This window comes from Suillus paluster (assembly GCF_016628075.1).
Source record: "Suillus paluster strain FC165 chromosome Unknown EDB91scaffold_23, whole genome shotgun sequence".
NCBI classification, from domain to species: domain Eukaryota; kingdom Fungi; phylum Basidiomycota; class Agaricomycetes; order Boletales; family Suillaceae; genus Suillus; species Suillus paluster.
The window spans coordinates 461,201-483,491 of NW_024537583.1; the positions used below are offsets into that span (position 1 = coordinate 461,201).

Consider the following 22,291-nt stretch of genomic DNA (forward strand, 5'->3'; position numbering starts at 1 on the left):
AACTTGACAAGTATAGGATCGAGATCTGGTAATTTGGATGGCGTAATGTCAGACGACTGGACTAGCGCAGTGCAAACACTAATAGTACAGTTATGGATGCCTCATTGAACCACAACATTGGAATTTGAAATTTGACCTCTCGAGCCACAACAACTGCATAAATTTGTTTCAAAATAATTTTGCCCCATACATAGACATCTGGTTGAGGTCTTCATACGTTTTGAAGAAAAAAAGTGAGCTGTTCGAGGAAGGCATCAACAACAGTACTGTACGTCACATCGCCTCACGTAACTCCGATACGTGCCTCCATCAATATTTGGACCTGTCGTGGTCAACACCAAGCAATTATATGCAGTGAGATTTAATAAATAAACAACGTGATTGCGCTGACATTCTCAAAGGTTCCAAAAGGCACTCAACAAGCCATGCAAGGCAAGCGCCCAAGAGTGGCCAAAAAAGCGATTGCCAACACTAATGAGGGTGCTGAGAGCAAGTCTACTGACGCAACTGTAAATGGAAGTAACAAAGAATCCACGCAGGAGAGTGCCATAACGACGAACACATTCTACGAGCCTACTGTGCTCCCAGATTACGGAGGAGACCTGTTTCAGCATGTCAACGCCAAACTCCGTCAGCTCGATATCAGGAATGTGGAGAATATCTTGATCCCACCTCAGGAGTGGTACATTAACCTCAAGCACGGCACTCTCGTCATGATCAGGGCGACTCTGCATGCTTTCAATTGGAAGGAACGCCGGGTAAGAACTACCGAATCCAAAACTAGAAAGAAAAATAAAAGCTGAACAACGATGTAGATTTACCAACTAAACGCACACACTATTCGCGTTATGGATCCCTCCAAGTTAGAGGTTGAGCCATTTAGCTCTCAACCCAACGGATTTGATTATGACGGAAGCGCTTCATCCTCCAAATCACGGGCTGCAGACGCCATGGCTGGTGTCCAATTGGGCAAAAGGACGAGGGAAGCTTGAACAGCAGAACACGGTTTCTCTGAGGTTTAGGCGATCAGGTAACATTGTAAGATAAATTATGCGATGAGGTTGTATGTATTATTAGCGGCTGGCAAATGCAGAGTTCGAGACTGAGTGGCAACGTTCATTAATTGAGAGTGAGAACAAATTTCTTGAAATGCGAAGAAAAAAAAGGGTAGCGGGTTTTGCCACTTTAGCTGGCGCTACCAGCTTATGTAATCAAGTAGCGGCGAAATATGATATACATAGATCCGTTGTAGCGGGGCGTGCCGGCGGGACGTTCCATAGGATCGATCAGCTGGATTAGGCAGGCGGAGGATAGACCAGCAGATAGGAGGCAGAGCTGGCCGGTCCACCGTACACGACTCGACTAGCGCAGTGCAAACGCTAAGTACGTCGCATCGCCTCACGTAACTCCGATACGTGCCTCTCTCACACGCACGAAGCCCTTCAAGTTGTTATGGTAAGGTGTCCCTATCGAACTTAAGCTTCAATTTTGACACCCAAGCGTGCGGCAGCATCTCAATAGACTAGTCTTAAACTCCATAACCGTTACTGAGTGGCAATTCATTCTACCCGAGTATTTTCTGTATTTTATAAAGCTGTTCTTACAGAGCTATTGTACAGTATAGTTTCAGTGAGTCATTGACGTATCTAACTTCCGTCAAACGGTTTGTAAAGTTCCTGTCTTCAGTGACGAGAGCTTGTTGCGTCGTCGCTCCATACTGTTGTTCCTCTCGTTTATACATATGGCGCCTGCTCGAAATGGTTGTTTGTTTCTAAAGATTTTGACAAATAACGCCTTAGTGTCACACGTGACAGACGCGTTTGTCGTGTTCCCTAGGGATTTTAATTACTGGCACTTGTAAGACCAAACCAATTAATTCCGACTTGGCTTAGCCAATATGCCTCTCATCCGCATAGAATTGAGCGATTTCAAGTCATATCGGTGCGTTTATATATTTTGTCGAAAAAAAACCAATTGGCATATCTAATCACTTGTCTACTCGTCCCATTCCAGGGGCCACCAGGTTATCGGACCATTCAAGAACTTCACATCCGTTATCGGCCCAAATGGCGCTGGAAAATCCAATCTCATGGATGCAATCTCTTTCGTGCTCGGTGTAAAAAGTGCACAACTGCGCAGTAGCCAACTTAAAGATCTCGTCTACCGCGGGCGCAGGCTCGCCAAAGGCCCCTCCGATGCCTCTGAGACCACACAAGATCAGGAGGACAACGATGATAGCGACGGCGACGGTGAAGGTGAGGGCACAGCGAAGAAGGCATGGGTGCTTGCAGTGTTCCAGGATGAAAAGAGAAAGGAGTGGTTATTCCAGCGAACGTGTGTGCTACCTGGTCTCACTTCCCTAACTCTTCTGACTGTGTTTTTGTCATGTAGAATATCGACCACCGGAGCATCCGAATACCGTCTCAATAACAAAGTTGTCACCTACTCCGCGTACAACGCCGCCCTGACGTCCCATAATATCCTCGTCAAAGCCAAGAACTTCCTCGTCTTCCAGGGTGATGTCGAGGCTGTCGCGTCTCAGTCTCCAAGAGAGCTTTCCCGCCTCATCGAACAAATTTCAGGCTCTCTGGAGCTCGCCCAAGAATATGAGAAAGCCAAAGAAGCTCAGGATCGCGCAACAGAGAACGCAACCTTCAACTTCACAAAGAGGAGAGGCATTGCCGGTGAGATAAAGCAGTATAAGGAACAAAAGGGCGAGGCAGAGCGATTTGAAAGTTTGTGTGACCAGAAGGTGCGCCTGCATTACCATTCGTTTCAATCCAATACTCATGCGCCTCTCTCTAGGACGACCTTATCTTGAAGCGCATCCTTTATAAACTATTCCACATCGAAGAGGCACTGGAAGCGAACGCGCGAGACATTCAGACAAAGTCTAGAGCACTCGCTGGCCTACGTGCAGAGCATGGAGAACACGATAGAGCTCTTGAGGATGCGCGCGCAGAGCAAGCAAGGGCTCGCACAGCTGTCGTACGAGATGAGAAGAAAGTCAAGAAGGCCGAAAAGGCGTTGGAAGCCAAGGTCAGCTGAGCTTATCTGACTACCCAACCGACTCTAATGGGCTGCAGGAACCTGAGCTGGTGGAAGTCGACGCCCAGATCAAGCACTCGTCCCGAAAGCTGCAAAATTCCCAGAAGATGCAGGAGCAGGTCGGCAATGATGCTGAGCGTCAGCAAGCTAAGCTCGACTCACTCACACGAGATCTTGCAAATGCTCGACAGGCAGCAGACGAGGCTGCAGGTAAGCCATTTGTAGATCCATTGTCGTCCTTGGTCTCATACTTGTTATATCCAGAGGCTCAGAGACGTGCATCTCAGAATAATACATCGCTCAGCGAGACCAGTCTAGCTGAATATCGCTCACTGTGAGTTATACCCGTCAACATATATGTTTTAGTATTAACGCCACGCATAGAAAAGCATCCGCCAGCGTCCTTGCCGTTTCGGAGCGTCAAGCCCTGGAGACGCTCAGCCGAGACGAGAAGACGGCGTCCCGAACACTCACACAAGTGAGGGCCAAACATGAAGAGTTTGAGCGGAACAAAGAAAAACTTCAAGGCGACGAGAAAACTCAGCAAGCCAACAAGTCAGAGGTATGCGTTTTTCAGAGTTCAACATGTCCTAGCTTTTTATTGTATTCTCAAAGCTCGAGCAAAGGCTCGCTACCCTCCAGGGGGATCACGCACGCTCAAAGCAAGAGTACGAAAACCAGCAAAGCGAACGGACGAGGATCAGGTATATATTTGTTCTCTAAACAATTATCACGCATCGTTTCACCATTATTGCACAGCCGTCTCGAGACCGAGACAAACGAAAAACTCGCAGATGTCTATCAGCGGTTGCTCCAAGCAGGCGTCGACAGGACCGAATCCGAGCGCGAAGCAAAGCTAAAGGAGACGCTCTCAAGCCTGCAGCGCATATTCCCAGGTGTTCGAGGGCGCGTGGTCGACCTCTGCAAACCCACACAGCGCAAGTACGAGACAGCAGTATCCGTCATCCTGGGGCGCAACATTGATGCTGTCGTCGTGGATGAAGAGAAGACTGCTATTGAATGCATCGACGTGCGCTTCTTTGCCTTCTGTCATCGTCTTTTAAGCTAATTCCAAAACACGGTAGTATATGCGCACCCAGCGCGCCGGCCAAGCGACCTTCCTCCCCCTCGATACGATCAGCACGAAACCAATCAACGACAAGTTCCGCTCCTTCGCCAGAGGCGCGCGTCTCGCGGTCGACGTGATCCAGTATGAGGCTGCCGTGGAACGCGCAATGCACCATGCGTGTGGGAATGCGCTTGTATGTGACACGATGGACGTGGCGAGGTACGTGTGTTGGGAGCGGGGGCAGGAGGTGAAAGGTAAGTTAATATTCGTTGCGGGGGGTGGGATGCCGTGCTGAGAGTTGGGCAGCTGTTACATTGGAGGGCACCGTCATCCATAAGAGTGGGCTTATTACTGGTGGTCGAAGTACGCACGGGGGAGGGAAGAAGTGGGAGGAGAAGGACGTGCAAGGTATGCAGCTCACCTAGCATGATGCTCCCGCCCTCAATTATCTGCAGGTCTTACGCGTCTTCGCGACAGTCTCGTGGCACAGCTTCAGGAACTGAATCGCTCGAAACCGAGGGGTAAGGCAGATGAAAATGTCATCGCTGAAATTACACGACTAGAGAGTGCTATAACTGTTGTACGAGACGATCTGGTGCGTTCTTGGGATGGTTGTCTGGTTTACAGCAGTCTTATCATTTCATCGGTGATATCTAGAGCGCCTGCAGATCCCGGTACACCGGGATCAAAGAGGAGCTTAAACACGTCGACCGGGAACTCAAGAAGCTCTCTCCCGATCTAAAAAAGGTTCGCGCAACGTGCAGTAGACTCAGAGGAAACTGACCCGAGATACAGGCTCAAACTTCACACTCGAAACTATCCTCTCAAATCGCAGAACTCCAATCTGTGATCGACTCAGCCGAAGACGGCGTGTTCGCCTCATTTTGCGACGAGATCGGCGTCGAAAATGTTCGAGAGTATGAGGAACGTCAGTTGAAAGTGGCCGAGGAGGAGAGTCAGGCACGACTTAGGTTTGATCAGCAAGTTGCGAGGTTAACACACCAGTGAGTTTTCTTTCTCGCGCTTTCGAGGTTGAGGGACGAGATCGACACGTGCGTAGGTCTCAGTTCGAAGAGGAGCAGTTGAGGATGACACAATCGCGTCTGGCGACGCTGCGAAACGCGGCTGAAGATGAGCAGCGGAAGGTGGCGGAGCTGGAAGAAAAGAAGCGCACCATTCAAGTTGAGATTGCGGAGGCGCAAGAGGGCATCGCACAACTTCGAGAAACGCTGCAGGGTCTCAACGACGTGCTCGACGAGAAGAATAAGCATGTCGATCAAGCGAAAAAGACGCACGCGAAAGCTGCCAAGGTGCTTGACCAGGCTCTCAAGGAGATTGGTCTGAAGGTATGTTGGTTGTTCGTTTGGATGCGCTCGACCGCTTATGTTCACTTAGAACGACGAGATTGAGAAGCTGGCACTGGAACGATCGGCGACCTACAGGAAATGTAGGCTTGAGGACATCAAACTACCTCTGTTGGAAGGGAATGTGAAGAATGTTCCGATGGAAGAGGTAAGACCGTCCTTTTGGGTAGATAAAACATGCATTGATGTCCATTTCTGTGTAGAACCTGCGAGAGGAGGTAGCTATGGATGTTGACGATGACGATGGTACCCAACGACCACGACAAGTCCATGATTATGGGATCGAGGTTGACTTTGACTCCTTGACTGAGGAGGAGCGTGCGGTACGTGATTTTTGACGGAACAGAATTGTATCTCACTTCTATTGTAGGACAACTCTCCTGAGACCGCCGCCGAGTTCGATGCTCAAATTGCGAAACTCAACGGAGAGATTGAGAGAATGGCACCCAACTTGAAGGCTATTGAAAAGTATGTCAACTCCCGCTCTGCAATTATTTGATAGTGACTGTCGGACAGGCTAGACGATGTCGAGGCCAAGCTCGCAGACACGGAGAAAGAAGCTGATAAGGCACGGAAAGACTCAAAAAATGCACGTGATCAGTTCAACGACGTCAAGAGAAGAAGGTACGCGAATAGTATCAACTGTACTTCCATTCTCATCACATTAATCAGATGCGAGTCATTCAATAAGGCGTACAATCATATTTCGGATTGTATCGATCAGGTGTACAAAGACCTCACGAAGGGGAAAGCGTCGCCGATGGGAGGCGTCGCATATCTTAGTTTGGAGGACAGTGAGGTAAGTCTTTCGCCCTGTGAGTCCAGGAAGTCTTCACTTCCATTGCTAATCACAGGAACCTTATAACGCTGGTATCAAATATCATGCCATGCCACCGATGAAACGATTCCGTGACATGGAACAACTCTCGGGTGGGGAAAAGACCGTGGCCGCCCTGGCTCTTCTCTTCGCTATACACAGGTTTGTTTATTTTTATCTTTCCCCCTGAAAACCTCTGTTCTCACTATGGCTCAAGTTACCAACCTGCACCATTCTTCGTCCTTGATGAAGTAGACGCTGCTCTGGACAATACTAACGTTGCCAAGATCGCCAACTATATCCGGAGCCAGGCGTCCGACTCCTTCCAGTTCATCGTCATCAGCTTGAAGGGTTCATTGTATGAGCGTGGTAACTCCCTTGTCGGAATCTACCGTGATCAAGATGTGAACAGCTCTCGCACGCTGACGTTGGATGTAAGTTATTGGTATTCGGGTGCGCCGGATCAAGTACTCACAGACCCACAGCTTACCCAATACGATGAATAGCGGAGCTTGTTGTCAGATCCTCTGTTTTCATTGCTATTTTGCTATCGTGAGCTGCATGTGTTTTACCTCTGAATTTTTATTGGCCGCATTTGGGCGAACCATATAGCCTTGTAATTTTGATCCGACAACTACTTGTTTGTGACGTCTTTGCTACAGCAATACTGATAACCAAGGTGAGCGATCACGTTATGTACCTCTGTGTTCCCCTATGGTAGCACTGCTTATAGATAGCGGGACTTGAAGTATATTTATACAGCCTCCTACATCATCCCCTGATATTCGCCGCAGTATCTGGGGCGATTTCCACTGATTACAGACTTGTGCTTCACGTTCTTGCGGGTTCGAGCCGTTGCAGACATATAGAATTTGCTGCTCGACAGTTGAACTGAGTGCCTTTCTTGCCTGCGCGCTAGACCGTCAGCTGACGGCGCGAATTCTCATCCAGGTGTAACACACAATTGAACTTCTTGCCTGGCAAGCAAGGCTTCTGCCGACGGCAATCGGCGCTTCGAAGGTGATTTGTATTGGCCGTGACCACAGGTGGCCACTCGCCTCACAACCACTGTTTCTTTGAGGTGTTGAGGTGGAAATAGCCTTGCGAAGCCATTTCAAATACGACTCCCGATTCTGAGATGCTGAGTCTTTCGATACATACAGTCACGTAAACCCATGGGACCGGTTCTGGGCCTATGAGGGAGGTGACGCCGTCGGATCAGAGATCGATGCGACGCGCCTTAGCACTAAGTACTGTGATCCTCATGGCACAGTCTTCAAAACGCCGATTTGGCGACAATGTTGAAAATATCACACCGTACACCCCGACAGAGCACTCGGCGAAATGCATACGTCGCACCGTTCTCAAACTCACACCATACTGCTCGTCCTGCGAGGAGGAGCAGGTGACTAACATCCAAGAAAGGCTGTTTGTCAAAAATGATTCTCAATGAAGTTCTACTTACTTATCAGAGTTGTTATGGTTCGAACAGGTTCGCGACGGTTCACATAACTTGCTCAAGCCCCGAACCATGAACCTGTCCGATGCTTGACTGGCTTTGGAGCAGTCACGTGACCTCTAGCCAGTCTAGAACCGAACCTAGACTGCACTGCTGCACTGCACCAACAGTGCGGTTCAGAACCGCACCCGGCAACTTTTGTCGAACGTTTTACTTTACACCGATTTACGGCCACGTGACGCGTTCACGTGACTTTCGGGTTCCGCCGGATTTCCTCCCCTTTGGTTGAAACGAGTCCACACCTGTCCACACCCGTTGTGCCTTCGGCACAGGAAGCAAGCAGGGCACGAAGTGCTCTGCTGGGGGCACCTTTGGTGCCTTGCTTCACTGTGTCTACATATTATTTACTTGTATCAAATCAATAATGACTTACATCTTACATTTACAAAATACTATATACTTTTGTTTTAGTTGAGAGAAAATAGGAAACAGGAGAATTTTTGGGGAAGGGCAAGAGTCAACAGCAAGACACAAACAGTGAGACTGAAGTTTACCTGGGACACTGGGACCAGCCAGAGCGCAGTGACGGCGCGGCAGATCATGCTTTGGGAGCCAAAGCCTGCTATCAACATCTCTGTGGATGAAATATATGAGGGCCCAGAAAAAGCAACAAATTACTGAAGCAACTCACCAAATATAAAACAATTCAGGGACCAGCCGACAAAGAATATAGGCGTGACGATGGACAACAGGTAGGACAAGACGAAGTAGCCGCCTTGTTGGAGTCTCTGAGGAAACTTGGGTCAGCTGGTGTAATCAGTAGAGGGAGAATAATGCTTACTTCTCGAGCCAACTGCCGGTCGGTGTGTAGCCAGCGCATCATGCTAAAGCCAGATCTCAACATTGCGAACATGGCCAGCATGTGCGATATGAAGAGCAGGTGATAGGGAGCAGGTGATGTATAATCAAAGAATGGCACAGAAGAACCTGTGGTAACGAAAGCACCGGGTGCAGACCTTGGTTGATAGTACATGGCTATGCCGCATCTCATGTTTTTAAGTCAGAATAGAATGGCAAGTGTGTTAATTCATCCACCTTCACCCAATGGCTGCATTTCATTCCACGGAGGTGCGCTTTGAAATCACAGAGATTTGCTGTATGACTGACCTGCACTGGGCTTTCAAGTTACATGGAACTACTCAAAGAGCACTTGCCGAAGAGCATCCCCTCCCTGAAGCCCTTCGCGACATGTCTCTTTTAATGAGAGTACTTTGTTTTTTCGCATTGGGGCACCCCGATCTTGAAGACCATTGGAAGTCACTGCAATCCGATGAAGCATTCGAAACCGTTAGGACTAGGTTGTGCTCTATCCTTTCCAACACTATTACCGCAGTAAGCTATCCAACTCCCGAGTTGAAGCACATACTGACAGACTCCCACCCAATAGGCAAGTGTTCTTCTCGCTACAAGCGGTGCTTTCGTTACCACAGGTTCTTCTGTGCCATTCTTTGATTATACATCACCTGCTCCCTATCACCTGCTCTTCATATCGCACATGCTGGCCATGTTCGCAATGTTGAGATCTGGCTTTAGCATGATGCGCTGGCTACACACCGACCGGCAGTTGGCTCGAGAAGTAAGCATTATTCTCCCTCTACTGATTACACCAGCTGACCCAAGTTTCCTCAGAGACTCCAACAAGGCGGCTACTTCGTCTTGTCCTACCTGTTGTCCATCGTCACGCCTATGTTCTTTGTCGGCTGGTCCCTGAATTGTTTTATATTTGGTGAGTTGCTTCAGTAATTTGTTGCTTCTTCTGGGCCCTCATATATTTCATCCACAGCGATGTTGATAGCAGGCTTTGGCTCCCAAAGCATGATCTGCCGCGCCGTCGCTGCACTCTGGCTGGTCGTGTATCTCGTCAACATGGGGACGATATTGATGGAACTTATGTGGAAGTATGCGAAAGACTTCTGATCTACATGCTGGGGTGTACGACACTGGCAGAAATGTACTATTAAAATGTGGAACAAATATGTATGCGGTATGCAGTATGCAGTATCTCAATCATTTCATTGAATTCCAAGGGGATAGGCGGACCATAGGTTTATGTTTTGCCACCCTTCTTCCCCATTATCAAAACAGAATGACCGTCTCCCTTCTACTGATTTGCGGCAAGCGTCGGATGAGGAACTGTAACGGGCGTTACACGCTCCACATTTATATTACGCATCTAAACTTTGAGGACAATTTATTTAAAGGTATATGGTTGGGTAGAATGTCATAACTGACAGGTTCTGCCTCATCATGCTTCATTTCACTCGCACCAGGCACCTATATCCTGCAATGTTCGTTTTTCAAACGTTGCGCGCTTCAGTCCCTTTAAAATTTCTTGGTACACGAATATACTCGTCGATAAACGTGATCACAGGCTTTCTGCTTCACGCTCATGCAGATTACAACCGTAGTGGCCTACAGCTCGACAGTTGAGCTGAGTGTCTTGCCTTGACTGCTCGCACGACGATGACGACGCGGCAGCATGCCAGAAATAGGCAAACACGGCTGAAAGCTTTAGTGGTCCTAACGGTTTCGAATACTTCAGCGACTTCCAATGGTCTTCAGGATCGGGGCACTCTAGCGCGAAAAAACAGAGCACTCTCATTAAACGGGACATGTCACGAAGAACTTCAGGGAGGCCCTTCGGCAAGTGCTCTCTGAGTAGTCCCATGTAACTTAAAAGCCCAGTGCAGGTCAGTCATACAGCAAATCTCTGTATGATTTCAAAGCGCACCTCCGTGGAATAAAATGCAGCCATTGAGATTGAGTGAAAGAGAAGAGTACAGATGCATTAGCGCACTTTTAATAGCGACTTTATCATATAGCATGGAGACGCGACATAGCGAAGTTTCCGTTACCCCGTAGGGCTGACTCGATACTTGACGGCGTGATGCGACCGAGTATGACCATCTGACGTCAAGGACCCCGACGTCAAGCCGCAAGCGTGAACCGAAACTAGAGAAGCGCTGACTCATGAAATCTTAATAAGCAATAGCCCGACCAATCGAAGCAAGATAGTCGTATTCCTTCGAAGCAACTTTGAACTTGGTACTTATGATTATATGATTGTCGGCGCACGATTATCATTCCATGCTACGCTCGATTTGTGTCAGGTTCGATGGTCTAATGGTTATGATTTCTGTCTCACACACAGAAGGTTCCCAGTTCGATCCTGGGTCGAGCCACTTTTTGCTCTTTTAATTTGGGAGAAAGCAAAGTCCGCGACTTCCAAGTTACACCTCCTTCAAGTTGTACGTGTGTCACCGCCATTGTGCAGAACCCTTGGAAATGAAGAATGAGCCTCTCGCCGTTGCGTATGTATTCTGTACTTTGGGGAACACGTGCTGAACACTGCACCGTTCAGGATGATATCTGATTTCTTCCACCCGAACGTGGGAGGAGTGGAAAACCACATATTCATGCTCAGTGCAAACCTCATCCGTCGTGGTCACAAGGCACGAATTTTCAAACTTCCTTCGTCGTTCTCAGCAATGTAACTTAACTCAAACCCAAAATTCGCAGGTGATCGTAATCACCCACAGTCATCCTCCAGACAGAGTGGGCGTTCGCTGGCTTCTACCAGGCTTGAAGGTATACTACATACCATTTCCTACCATCGCCTCTTCCGCCACTCTTCCAAATTATTTTACGTTTTTGCCTTATTTCCGCGTGATCATTGCACGCGAGCATATTCACCTGATTCATGCGCACGCGAGTTTATCGTCTCTGGGCCAGGAAGCCATTCTACACGCGCACCATCTCGGCGTCCGCACGGTGTTCACCGATCACAGTCTTTTTGGGTTTGAAGATGCTGCGAGTATATTAACCAACAAACTCCTTGCGGCTGCTCTCAAAAATGTGGACGCTGTGATTTGTGTCTCGCATACTGGGTAAGTAGTTCTACCTTACAATTGATATTGCCCTTATTCTCTTGTGACCATGAATAAGGAGGGAAAATACCGTCCTTCGAGGACAGTTGTTTGAGAAGTCTGAAGACTCTTCCGCGCTTGTCGTACGGCCAAATGTTTATGTGATTCCAAACGCTTTGGTTGCGGAGCAGTTTACACCAGCTACCGAGGCGGTTTCGTCAGAAACGAGTGAGTTATCCCATGTCGGTGTGGTCGAAGTAGACGACTGATTATTTTTTTCTAGTTTACATCGTGGTTTTGTCTCGTCTGGCGTATCGTAAGGGCATTGACTTGCTGGTCGCTACTGCGCCCCGAATATGCGCCGCCTTTCCTAACGTCAATTTCATAGTAGGTAAGTCGCTCCATCCCCAGTATCGTCGAAATCTAATTCGCTGGTCCAGGGGGAGACGGACCCAAGCTGAACGATCTATTGCAAGTACGAGAACGGCATCTCCTGCAGGATCGCATAGAGCTCCTTGGCCCGGTTCGACATCGCGACGTGCGAGACGTAAGTGGAGAGCAACCAAATTCACTCTCGTGATCATGATTTACACTTGTCTCTGCAGGTTCTCGTACGAGGATCTATATTTCTGAACACATCGCTGACAGAATCGTTTGGGATCGCCATTTTGGAAGCTGCATGCGCGGGGCTTTATGTGGTCTCGACACGAGTAGGCGGAGTGCCGGAAATTCTCCCTCATGACATGATATCATTTGCGAAGCCAGAGGAGGATGGTACGTATGGGACAAAACACATACATTCCGAGAACCCCTTTTTGACCGTACAATTTTCTCAGATTTGTTCCGCGCGCTGTCTGAGGCGGTAGCAATCGTTTCGAAAGGCCAGCATGACCCTATAGAAGCTCATCAGAGGGTAAAAAACTTCTACAACTGGGCAGACGTCGCAGAACGAACCGAGATTGTGTATGACGCTGTCGTCAAGTCCGAGGAGAAGGACCTCTGGACTCGAATGAAAAGGTAGCTTTTTGCTTGTGCTGAGAGACCCTGACTGAAATGTCGTAGAACTATGGAGCTGGGACCGTTTGCAGGACCGATCTACACAATCATCCTTGTGGTGGATTGCCTGTGTTCTTCCTGTTTCTTGAATGGTTGATGCCGCGACACGATTTGGACTTTGTTCAAATGCACTGGGAGCACGACAAATTTGTACAGGTACGTAAAAGCTTCATATTGACCAACTAGCACGCATCTCATATCTAGAGGATAGCTTGCAAAAGACACAGAACCAAAAGATGATTAACCATAATCACTAGAAGACATGACAAGATGAAATTGTACTGCTAATACTTTGTCCAATGGAAGATGCATCACCGAAAGCAGACCCAAGAGGTTGAACAAAAAGAATAAAATCGGATACTGATACTAGGATATTATACCACACGCCTCGGCTTCTTAGGCTTCCCTCCTCGCCTCCTGCTCCGCTTGGCTTCATACCCATCGTCTATATCCATCGCCGCTTCATTCGGAGTCATGTCATCCAAAGGTCGCTTCATAGGCACCTTCACGCGATCTCTCAAGGAAAAGGATGGAGGTCCGCCATCGACAGCCAATCGATCGATGAGAGAGTTTCCGCGGTTGCTAGAAGATCGATCGAGGCGGTCACCAGTGAAGTGAATATCCTCGAAAGGCTGGTTGGAGCGTGAACCAGAGGATGCCCAAGGCGTAGAGTCATGACGGGGACGAGTTGAACGTGGACGTCTTGGTTCTGTCTCAGGGCGAGGAGGCAGAGAGTGGGGAAGGGTACCGTGCTGCAGGAGTCTTGCACGCTCTGGATGCATAGCAAGCGGAAGCGATTGCTGGACCTGCGACCCTTCTCCGTTTGCAGCATGCTGACCGGAGGGTAAGGACACCACATCGGCATGTTGGCGCGAGGAGTCGCGGGGAGGCGAGTCGCGGGGAGGCAAATCTCGTGATCTAGACCACTGAGATTCGTCTGCACGCCTTTCTGTAGTATGATCCAGTGAAGAGGGACCATGGTCATAATGATCTTTGCGACCGCTGCTACGCGGGTGATCAGGCAGATCTTTTTCCTCATTTCTCTCAGGGGCATGCGACCGAGGTTCAGGCAGCCGATGATCGCGAGGGGAGATTTCCCCATGATGCTTCGATTGTTGTGACGGATGAGCACCATCGCGAAGCGACGTCATGGAAGAGTCCCTGGAAAGTGGAGGAGGGGTGGCGCGATCGTCATAATGGTGGGACTGCGGACTCTCAGGTGTCTGTCCACGTCTGTTAGTGGGATCTAGTTTCTCCTCAACTCGAGCAACCGGAGGTCCAAAGCGAGTCTAAAATGATAGAATCAGCCAAGCTCCAACGACTTTGCTCAATAGACCCACTCTTGACGGGCGTCCGCCTGATCGTGATTGTAAATCAGTGTTGATAGGCACATTCACAGGTGCATCAGGCATATCCAGAGGCTTGCGTGGAAGGTGCTATGAGAATCGTCATCTTCTATAACCAGTTCATTTCAAAAAGGACGTACAGGTGAGACCACGCGCTCGTTTTGCCGACGTGGTTCAGCGGGAATTTGGGTTGAACGCTCTCTGTCACGGACATCATCCAGATGGGGCTGAGTGTGAGTAAGTAACAGCTGGCACAGTTATACTCGTATGAAACAGACCGGTCGCTCATGGCTCTCCTTGGCACCAGTAGGTGGACGGACTGGGCGGGAAACCACAAGTTGCGCATGACTTCCAGATACATGGGTGCCTCGCCGTGAAGCGGAAGTGACCGACGGCGGGAAAGGCGCAGATGGCGGCGGCGGCGGATGCGGTGAGATTGACGCAGAACCGGCAAAACGATTGCTCCGACCACCAATTGGCATGCTGTTTGTTCCAGAGAGCTTCGGCGTTGGAGCACTAGGAGGCGGCCTTGACATATCAACCTGACGACGGGTAGTTTCGCGCTATAGATTCGAACTTAGGGAGTCGATAGAAGGAATCCAAAAGATACTAACAGAAGTCCGAGTCGATGGTTCAGCACGAGCACGAGGCTCGTCCCGCCCTCGAGACACATCGTCATGTGATGGGCGATAGGGCTCTTTCCATGGGCGATCTGTTCCCAGGTTATTTCACGTGGGTAAATGAAGCGGTGCCAGTGCCTACCTGGAGATCTCCGTCGTGCGGACGTCTCAGTATCGTCCATCATCGCCCGAGGGCGTTTAGGGGCAGAGCCATCGCGATCCTCTCGATAGCGCTGACTGGTCGCAAGCTGTCGAGAAGGTTCATTGGACTTGGCGAGACTAGCTGGAGGAGGGTCATCAACATCCATATGATCTTTGTCTCGTTTGTCCCTAGACTCATGATGAGCGTGGGAATCTATCTGAGAGTTCGAGTGAGGCGCAGAACTGGAAGGCGCTTGCCGAGAGCCTCTACTAAGGTCGGAGGATCTGTGTTCTCTTGACGTCTCCAAAGGAGACAGGCGCGGACCTGAAGGAATGCGTGCATCGTTGATGACCAACCGAGAAGCCGGACCACTGTCACGAGTGGTAGATGGTGGCGAGCGGTATTCAGCGTCCGCTTTGCCACGCGAACCCTCCTGAAAACTGTCACGTTGCGGTGGCAAAGGCACCCGTTTTCGAGAGCCTGAACAAGCGAGAGATGCACGCGAATGGCAGACGACGTTGGCATGAGGAAGGAAGAGCGGATGGGTGAAGAATACGTACGTTCGATTGGAGGGGATGGGGGTGGGGGTACCAACTGCTCCTGCGAAGCTTGGGGCAACGGCTGAGGCGTCATGTCGGGGCTTTCGTGAGCTCTTGCATCAGCTTTATGGCGATCACTTGTTCGATAACGAGAGCGAGTGCCATCTGTGCTAAGCGACCTGGCTTGAGGTCGCGAGGGCTTGTCGGGCAAATCTAGTGGTCGTTGGTCCGTCTGGGCAGAAGGCGCTTGAGCAAAGCGACTTTTCTGCCTCGCTGCGGATGACAACCCAGTGCGCGCAATGTCGGAATCATTCGAAGACGGTAATATAGGCGGATACTGAGTGTCACGGTTGTGACTGATGGGCGATCTGAGTCCTAGAGAATAACAAATAGGAAAAGAAAAAAGCGGAGGATAGATATAAGGATAGGGGGAAAAGGAGGAAGAAGATAGGGATCCATGATGAGCGACCGTGTGTCCATGCGAGGAAGAAGTCGAATAAGAAAGAACGAAATATGGTACTGCGCAGCTCAACTCTCGAGGTTGCGTAGGACGCTGCCAAGGCATTGCGCCCTGTAACCCAGGAGGAGCAGACACGCCGACGAGGGATGAGGATAGGGGATGATGTAGATAACGTACTTGTTGTCGACATTCTGTCGGCATCGCGAGGGGACTCGCGACGCTCGCGCTCTTTGTGAGGAGGTTGCTCAGCTTCACGATGTTTGCCTTCGTGCAGCGCTGGCCGATCGACAGGTGACGGAACTCGAGGTGCTACCCACACGCGGTCTGCATCTGCTATAGGTGAGTCAGGGCGCGCAGTGTCCTTTGTGGAGGGTCTGCCCCTATTCTGTTCCCCGTTAGCTGAAGGTGACCGCAGACGACGAGAAGACGGAACACGGTCATCTGCGCGGTGACGTGGAGGCGACGAAAGGGACCGTTCTCCGTTGGCTCTGTTGGATGCCAAAAAAGAATCATTTTGACTGTCGTAAGATTGCATAGGCGGTCGCTCATCCCGCCGAGTACTTTCTCCAGGACGGTAATGACGATCGTCATAGGACAAAATGGTAACAGCCTCCGACCGACCTATACGGGAAGTCAGGGAATCATCAGGCTTGCTGATGATAGCGATATCCCGGGTGTCGTCAGGAACGCGCCGATCACGAGCAGACGTTGAGCTGCCAGGACGCGTCCAGGTCGATTCCTTGGTACGAGAATTATAATAATAGACGCCGCGGCCATTTCTAGGATGTCTAACCTCCCAATCTGGGGGAAGTGCATCCCCTGATTCAAAGGTCGCGGGTTTGGAGACAATGCCATTTTTCTTGTCCCGGTCGACGCGAGCCGCCATGGCTGTAGCTTCAATGATGGACGGATGAGAAGGATGCATAAATGGAACCGAAGACACTATTGGTTTTGGAGGAAGAGCATGAGTAAGTTTCCCAAACGATAGCTGGCGATTGAGGGCTGGAGATGGCTCAGGAACTGTCTGTGTTTCCTGAAGCCTTGCCGGCGTCTTGGGTCTGTCATGCTCAGGAGCCTTGGCCCGAGCGTCAGCACCAGTAGCTGCAATCTCTTGATGCTTTTCGGGATGATGCACAGTCTTTGAAGGAGACTGTGTACGCTGGGTAGTAGTGTCCTGTGAAACGCGAGACTGGTAAGTCAAAAATTCGTCGTCCTCATCGCCTCCAAGCGACACAGCATCTTCTGCGTCCTCGGCGGCAAGGCTTGGATCCTGCTCCCCAAAGCTCCGGTCTTCTTCCTCATTTCCCCAGTCTAAAACTTCAGTTTCATCTTCCAGCATGGCGCGGACGACAAGAGTGATGAACAGGCAAGAGTGACAGAAATGCGTTCCTAATTGGCCGAGGAGAATGTCCCAGCTCCGACCCAATATTCGATTCCCGCCCGCTTCTCGCCGAATCCCCGAACTTAGCGGCGTTGTATTCTATACTAGTAAAGCAACTTTAGAGCCTATAACTCAGCTAAGTCTATAAGCGCCGCAAGGATATTAAAATCCGATGGTGCTAGGTATCATAAGGGAGTCCACCTGAAAGGATGCAGAGACTAAAAATTTGCCACCAAAGAGTCAAGATGTTTGGCATCCTTCAACGTTTTGCCTTTGATCACAATTCTGGCAATGACGTGCCGTATATGTATGACGGCATGATTTTTTTGAGCTGCGGAGATCTGATAACTTAGTTTGCCTACTCTAGTTTGCACGACGTGTCACGTCCTCGGGACACTGGATTCATGGAAATGATAAGCTCCAGCATATCATGCGTGGCGGCTGCTCGCGCATTGAACGCTGGACAGTCACGACTGCATATTTCACCCGTGATGACGAAGCTTTGACTTCCGATTCTCCAACAGATTCATTTACCACTAGCAATATGACAAGCGCGATGCAACTCATCACGCTGTGCTTCCCACATCTTGGGGACTGTATGGCTCTGCGGGGCAATTCCCTGCCATAGTACCTAGCGTCACGACGCTATATAATAGTATACCGATGATGTTCTCCGCTAGCGCTCTCTGGCCTACTATATTGGACGTGTGCTCTGCCCACACAAGACGAAAGGCAAGGTAAAGGTACCCGGCATGAGCGTACTCGCCGCTGATGCTTACAGCTCGTAATAGCCATTTCCTTGTGAAATAGCTTCATAAATAATTGACAATTACGAGTGTAAGTTGCTTTGTTCTCCTCCTTTCGTCACCGATCGGAGGTATCCCCGTATACTAACCCTTTGGTAAAAATCTTGGAACATCCGCAGTGCACATTCGCTGCCGCTGAGGGACGCAAGAAAAGGTTTTGTTCTACGGGTTCATGGAACCTTGATATCCATGTTAAAGTTTCTAGGATGTTAGCAGTACTTACTTGCGGGGGCTGTTGCCTCGCAAGCAGATTGTGCTAGATACGCCAGTATGTCGAAAGGCATTGTCTCTCACTATTAAGCACGCCGGATGTCGTCCAGACCAAATTAAACACTAGTGGATAGTTGATCTTTGGCAATCTCAATCTGTCGAGGTCGTCATACTGTGAGGACACTTATGACGTGCCAGCCTCGGTACCATCTTCTATATTCTTCGTGGTTTTCCCCATCACAGTGGCTTCTTGTGACACACCATCCAGACAGTGACATGGTTGTCTTGGCTTACACGGTCGGGGGGAACAATGCACAGCATTTGCTTCATTGACACGCCCGTACGTCCGTGCATTCACTTCTGACGCTTTCGAAGCTGAGACGAAGAAAAAGACAGCGAATAACTTAATTCTATAAATTACACATCGTTCCGTCCGAAGGGGAATCATAGAGATATTAAACGCAAATTGCCACGAAGCCAACCCAACATGCCGATGAAACTACACACCAATATGAACGAAACTGATTCTCTACTCGAGCGGCACCTTCTTCTTCACCGCATACATAGCCGCATTGAGTGCGGAGGCCGCCTTCGCACAGTCCATGACACCATCCTTCAAATCCTTGAACATATTCTCATAGAACGCTTCAACGACATGTTTTGCGACAGCGTCTTCGACCGGTCACAGAGTACCGACGACGCTCTTGAATCCATAGAACTGTAGACCAGCTGCGAGGTGGACCACTTCGTCAGGCGTCTGCTCATCCCCAACGGCGGTATGACACGCCGATAAGAATGCAAATTCAGCTTGTGGAGCATCGTTCTCCATGATATCAAGCAATGTGAGCGGTTTATCTCTCATCGCGAAATGCGAATAATAAGGCTGGTTGTGGTCCTGCTTGCCATGACAAGCGAGGTGCACCCACGTATTGTGTCGCAAAGCTTCGAGCGCACCCCCCTGTGTGGCTTCCTCTCCAAAAAGATGAGTGAACTCGACCTACGCGGGAACAAGTTCACGAACGAGCTCGAGCTCGCTGTCGACAACATTGAGCGGCTTGCATTGTCCTGCCCCCGGTACCCCTTGTCCGATCGCCACGAAGGATGCCTTGGGATCCGCCTTCATCGTCTGTTGAGCTCTGATTAGAGCTGAAAGTGTTGGGGTGTAGGAGCAGATATAGATATCCTCGAGACATGGTTCCCGCTCAGAGGGATCGGCCTTCGTTCAGGAGGGGTGAGCTGCATGGAGAGGAATGGACACGAAAGTTGCAGTCGGACACAGCCAGACTCGAGAGCGGTGCTGTAATTTGAGGTCGCGCTGGAGTACCTTACGATGGGTTGCATTCAAGTTGTTTCGTCCCATACCCTCCGCAAGAGTACTCGCAACTCTGTCCTCGGCTCCGTTGGGCCCATAAGAGCTGTCTGCCGCATCTCTCTGGCAAAGTCGTTCTTGAGCATCTCGAGATCTACGAGAGCGAAGGGGAAGGGAACGTGGCAGGGCTTCCCTGACGTTGGGACAATAATAGCGTCACACGAGTATATACTCGTAATGAGGATGATGACTGGCCCATGACGTGCTGCCGCCTGCAAGTCTTCGTACGACGGTGGGAGCAAGAAACGCGAGAAATCGTCAAGATTTCGAGTTTCGGCCAATGCAGCTTCCCATTGCGTCATAAGTATCTTGTACTCTGTTGCAGTAGTAGCCAAGTCTGTATTGACAACAGAACCCTGAGCATCAGACAGGCACTCGCTGAGCGCCAAGAGTTTCTGAGCTAGTGGAAGGCTTGCGGACTTGAGGTCGTCCAGCGGAGTCCTGAGTCGAGAGGCCAGCAACCAATATTACTGGCCGCGACCCCACTCCTCGAGTTCAATCGCTCGTTGCAGATCATGACAACGAATGGCGCATGATGCGGCATTTACTGGCAGTGATTGTGAACCATGAAAAGCGGTTATAGCATTGCGCCGTGCGATAATCGAGGGTTGTGCTATCGCATAGTGGTCAAAAATATTTAAGCATGTGTGGTACGCTTCCAGGGCAGATTCGTGTTGATATTTCTCAGCTTGGTTAACCCGGTCCAAGGCTGTTCGCATGCGGTAGTATGGAAAGCCTTGAGTGTGTGTTGATGCAAGTCTGAAGTTTTCCACTGTAAGCGAAAAATCAGCTGGGTTGCGTTGTACCCGGTAACGACACAAATAGGCGTCCCATAGCCAATCGTAGCAGAACCATCTGTTTTTGGTGCAGTGCAGGTAAATCCTCCAGGGTTTCTGTGCAGAGATCAACAAGCTCCTCGATATGTTCATTATTCTGAGTTCGTATGAAGCGAAAGCAAAGAGCCGAGCCAAAACTAGCGAGAGTTAAATGTCGTCGTGAATTGACAGACTGTTTCAACTTGAGTGATTCGCGGTAGAGATGGATGGCCTCGTTAAGATCCTCCTCGGCTTGCAAATCGCCATATCTGTTACTGAGGGCGAGGGCAAGGTTATTAAGCGTAGTGTCACGTTTCGGATGCGCAGGTAGGGCACAATGTCAGTGCTTCGCAATGGAGGCTGATGGCTTTGTTGATATCATGTATGTCATGGTATGCTTGAAAACGGTCGAGGAGGGTGGTCCCTAGATTATCCAATGCTACACCATGATATTCGTAACCTGCATGGCATGGCAGGCGCAGCGCATCTTCATACAGAGAGATGGCCTCGTTAAGGTCATGAAAATTGTGTTGCTGTGAAAAGCGGCATGCAAGTGAATAGGCCAAATCATTCAAGTAGTCTCCACGAGAAGGATGTCCCTCAGAGCACAGAGAAACGGTTTCACGACGAAGACATATGCTCTCGTCTATATCAACAATGCTGCCGCTGCGTTGGAAGCGTACACAGAGTCCCCACGAAAGGTTGTCGAGGGCACTGCGACGGTGTTTGTAGCCCAGAGGACAGAGTTTGAGCACGATTCGCCCAATGTGGATGCCTTCATCATATGAGTCCACTGGAAGTTTGTTGCATTTGCGGACCACACAATTGATAGCAGTGTCTACACCAACGCTACGAAGGGAGGTGCCTCCTGGACAGAGGGGCAGTAGCTCGCAGCATAGTTGTGCAGATTCGTGGATATCGATAACAATACCTTCATTGATGTAGCACCAGTTCAATGCTCTAATAAGATGATAGAGAGATGATGGATAATCGGGGTGGCCCTAGCGGACGCAATGCAAGGGCGTTACGGAATAGAGAGATTATAGAGTCGATGTATTGGAGATCCTTGCTAATATAACCTTGAAGGCGTGCCCATGCGAGGTCGGTGACAGCGGCAGCGCGGTCAGGATGACCGACCGGACACTGGGCCAGGACCCACTGAAAATAGTTCACAGCATCATTCAGGTGGGAGACACCACTCGTGCTCTTCATGTACTTGGAAAGTCGTGTGTGGCCTGCATCTGTGCACCGAGCAATCTCGGATTCAATGATTGGCTGCAGTTTGCGTTCTTTCAGATAAGCCAAAAACATGGGGTTTCGCGTCACTCACATTAAGTAGCACACTGTCGTCGTGTCCACAAGGATGTACGAGAGTGACCTTCAGTGTAAGAGAAGGGCAGAAATCCTCAAAAGGTGGTAAGGACAGGTCTACGAAAAGTTAGTGGGCGCATGAACACGGGGAGGAAGATCACTCACCGAAGGGTTCATTATCATGGTCGAGCAGCTCATCCCATGATTTTTCAAGTTTTCCGATGACTGAACCTTGGCCTGACATTCGACCGAGTTCAAAAGACGCCCTGATTTCCATTAATAACTGAGGCCTCGGATCTGGTAATCTGCAATCTGATGATAAGTCCTAGAATCACATCTGCAAGTCTCTATAGAAGTTTTTACACCGTCAGAGCTTCGTCCCACACTACTGCGCCGTCGGATGACAGGACTCGGATGGCTGATTTCTAGCGTCTCTTGGAGTTGAGCTTGATGGACACGTAAAAGCCTGCGGGTATGCGGAAGAAGGGGACTTGAATATTTTGTCCGCTGATGACTGTAGTAGAACGTGAAGAACGAAACGAATACTAACACG

General features: G+C 49.7%; 8 protein-coding genes and 1 non-coding gene across 9 annotated transcripts; 5 read left to right on the plus strand and 4 right to left on the minus strand.

Moving 5' to 3' along the window:
- Positions 1-98: 98 nt before the first annotated feature.
- On the plus strand, positions 99-1,124 carry EDB91DRAFT_1131097 (uncharacterized protein). Its single transcript, XM_041318639.1, has 3 exons — positions 99-319; positions 389-758; positions 816-1,124. The coding sequence occupies exons 2-3, from the start codon at positions 426-428 to the stop codon at positions 990-992; spliced, it is 510 nt and encodes a 169-aa protein (XP_041177677.1). The 5' UTR covers positions 99-319; positions 389-425; the 3' UTR covers positions 993-1,124.
- A 773-nt stretch (positions 1,125-1,897) lies between these two features.
- EDB91DRAFT_1081813 (RecF/RecN/SMC) lies at positions 1,898-7,114 on the plus strand (the record flags this gene model as incomplete). Its single annotated transcript, XM_041315414.1, has 26 exons — positions 1,898-1,941; positions 2,014-2,334; positions 2,392-2,752; positions 2,806-3,039; positions 3,087-3,258; positions 3,313-3,382; positions 3,415-3,610; positions 3,664-3,752; positions 3,808-4,078; positions 4,134-4,371; positions 4,424-4,525; positions 4,573-4,712; positions 4,775-4,864; positions 4,913-5,045; positions 5,099-5,121; positions 5,149-5,463; positions 5,513-5,629; positions 5,685-5,804; positions 5,852-5,949; positions 5,998-6,105; positions 6,154-6,280; positions 6,336-6,460; positions 6,516-6,732; positions 6,911-6,938; positions 6,961-6,977; positions 7,061-7,114. 26 exons carry the CDS (start codon positions 1,898-1,900, stop codon positions 7,112-7,114), a joined length of 3,810 nt encoding a protein of 1,269 aa, XP_041177678.1.
- An 899-nt stretch (positions 7,115-8,013) lies between these two features.
- On the minus strand, positions 8,014-8,764 carry EDB91DRAFT_1131103 (uncharacterized protein). The gene is made up of 4 exons (XM_041318640.1): positions 8,599-8,764; positions 8,449-8,545; positions 8,312-8,391; positions 8,014-8,216 (listed from the first exon to the last, which is right to left on the minus strand). Exons 1-4 carry the CDS (start codon positions 8,677-8,679, stop codon positions 8,187-8,189), a joined length of 288 nt encoding a protein of 95 aa, XP_041177679.1. The 5' UTR covers positions 8,680-8,764; the 3' UTR covers positions 8,014-8,186.
- Positions 8,765-9,204: 440 nt separating this feature from the next.
- Positions 9,205-9,905, plus strand: EDB91DRAFT_1131104 (uncharacterized protein). Its single transcript, XM_041318641.1, has 3 exons — positions 9,205-9,393; positions 9,447-9,543; positions 9,601-9,905. Exons 1-3 carry the CDS (start codon positions 9,313-9,315, stop codon positions 9,732-9,734), a joined length of 312 nt encoding a protein of 103 aa, XP_041177680.1. The 5' UTR covers positions 9,205-9,312; the 3' UTR covers positions 9,735-9,905.
- A 1,021-nt stretch (positions 9,906-10,926) lies between these two features.
- Positions 10,927-10,999, plus strand: EDB91DRAFT_t63. Its single transcript has one exon. It is a non-coding gene; the product is annotated as a tRNA-Val (tRNA).
- Positions 11,000-11,006: 7 nt separating this feature from the next.
- Positions 11,007-12,975, plus strand: EDB91DRAFT_334521 (glycosyltransferase family 4 protein). The gene is made up of 9 exons (XM_041326898.1): positions 11,007-11,128; positions 11,179-11,269; positions 11,337-11,704; positions 11,763-11,911; positions 11,967-12,074; positions 12,124-12,230; positions 12,289-12,457; positions 12,520-12,700; positions 12,746-12,975. The coding sequence occupies exons 1-9, from the start codon at positions 11,103-11,105 to the stop codon at positions 12,834-12,836; spliced, it is 1,290 nt and encodes a 429-aa protein (XP_041177681.1). The 5' UTR covers positions 11,007-11,102; the 3' UTR covers positions 12,837-12,975.
- Positions 12,873-15,222, minus strand: EDB91DRAFT_1131120 (uncharacterized protein). Its single transcript, XM_041318642.1, has 6 exons — positions 14,848-15,222; positions 14,700-14,797; positions 14,364-14,648; positions 14,226-14,312; positions 14,080-14,175; positions 12,873-14,028 (listed from the first exon to the last, which is right to left on the minus strand). The coding sequence occupies exons 1-6, from the start codon at positions 15,011-15,013 to the stop codon at positions 13,114-13,116; spliced, it is 1,647 nt and encodes a 548-aa protein (XP_041177682.1). The 5' UTR covers positions 15,014-15,222; the 3' UTR covers positions 12,873-13,113.
- Positions 14,581-17,371, minus strand: EDB91DRAFT_334598 (uncharacterized protein). Its single transcript, XM_041326899.1, has 4 exons — positions 16,024-17,371; positions 14,848-15,905; positions 14,700-14,797; positions 14,581-14,648 (listed from the first exon to the last, which is right to left on the minus strand). The coding sequence occupies exons 1-2, from the start codon at positions 17,183-17,185 to the stop codon at positions 15,061-15,063; spliced, it is 2,007 nt and encodes a 668-aa protein (XP_041177683.1). The 5' UTR covers positions 17,186-17,371; the 3' UTR covers positions 14,581-14,648; positions 14,700-14,797; positions 14,848-15,060.
- A 1,401-nt stretch (positions 17,372-18,772) lies between these two features.
- EDB91DRAFT_1248103 (uncharacterized protein) lies at positions 18,773-21,982 on the minus strand (the record flags this gene model as incomplete). Its single annotated transcript, XM_041322887.1, has 10 exons — positions 18,773-18,915; positions 18,970-19,213; positions 19,265-19,459; positions 19,606-20,023; positions 20,084-20,384; positions 20,419-20,702; positions 20,764-21,385; positions 21,438-21,702; positions 21,758-21,855; positions 21,904-21,982. The coding sequence occupies 10 exons, from the start codon at positions 21,980-21,982 to the stop codon at positions 18,773-18,775; spliced, it is 2,649 nt and encodes an 882-aa protein (XP_041177684.1).
- Positions 21,983-22,291: the final 309 nt, after the last annotated feature.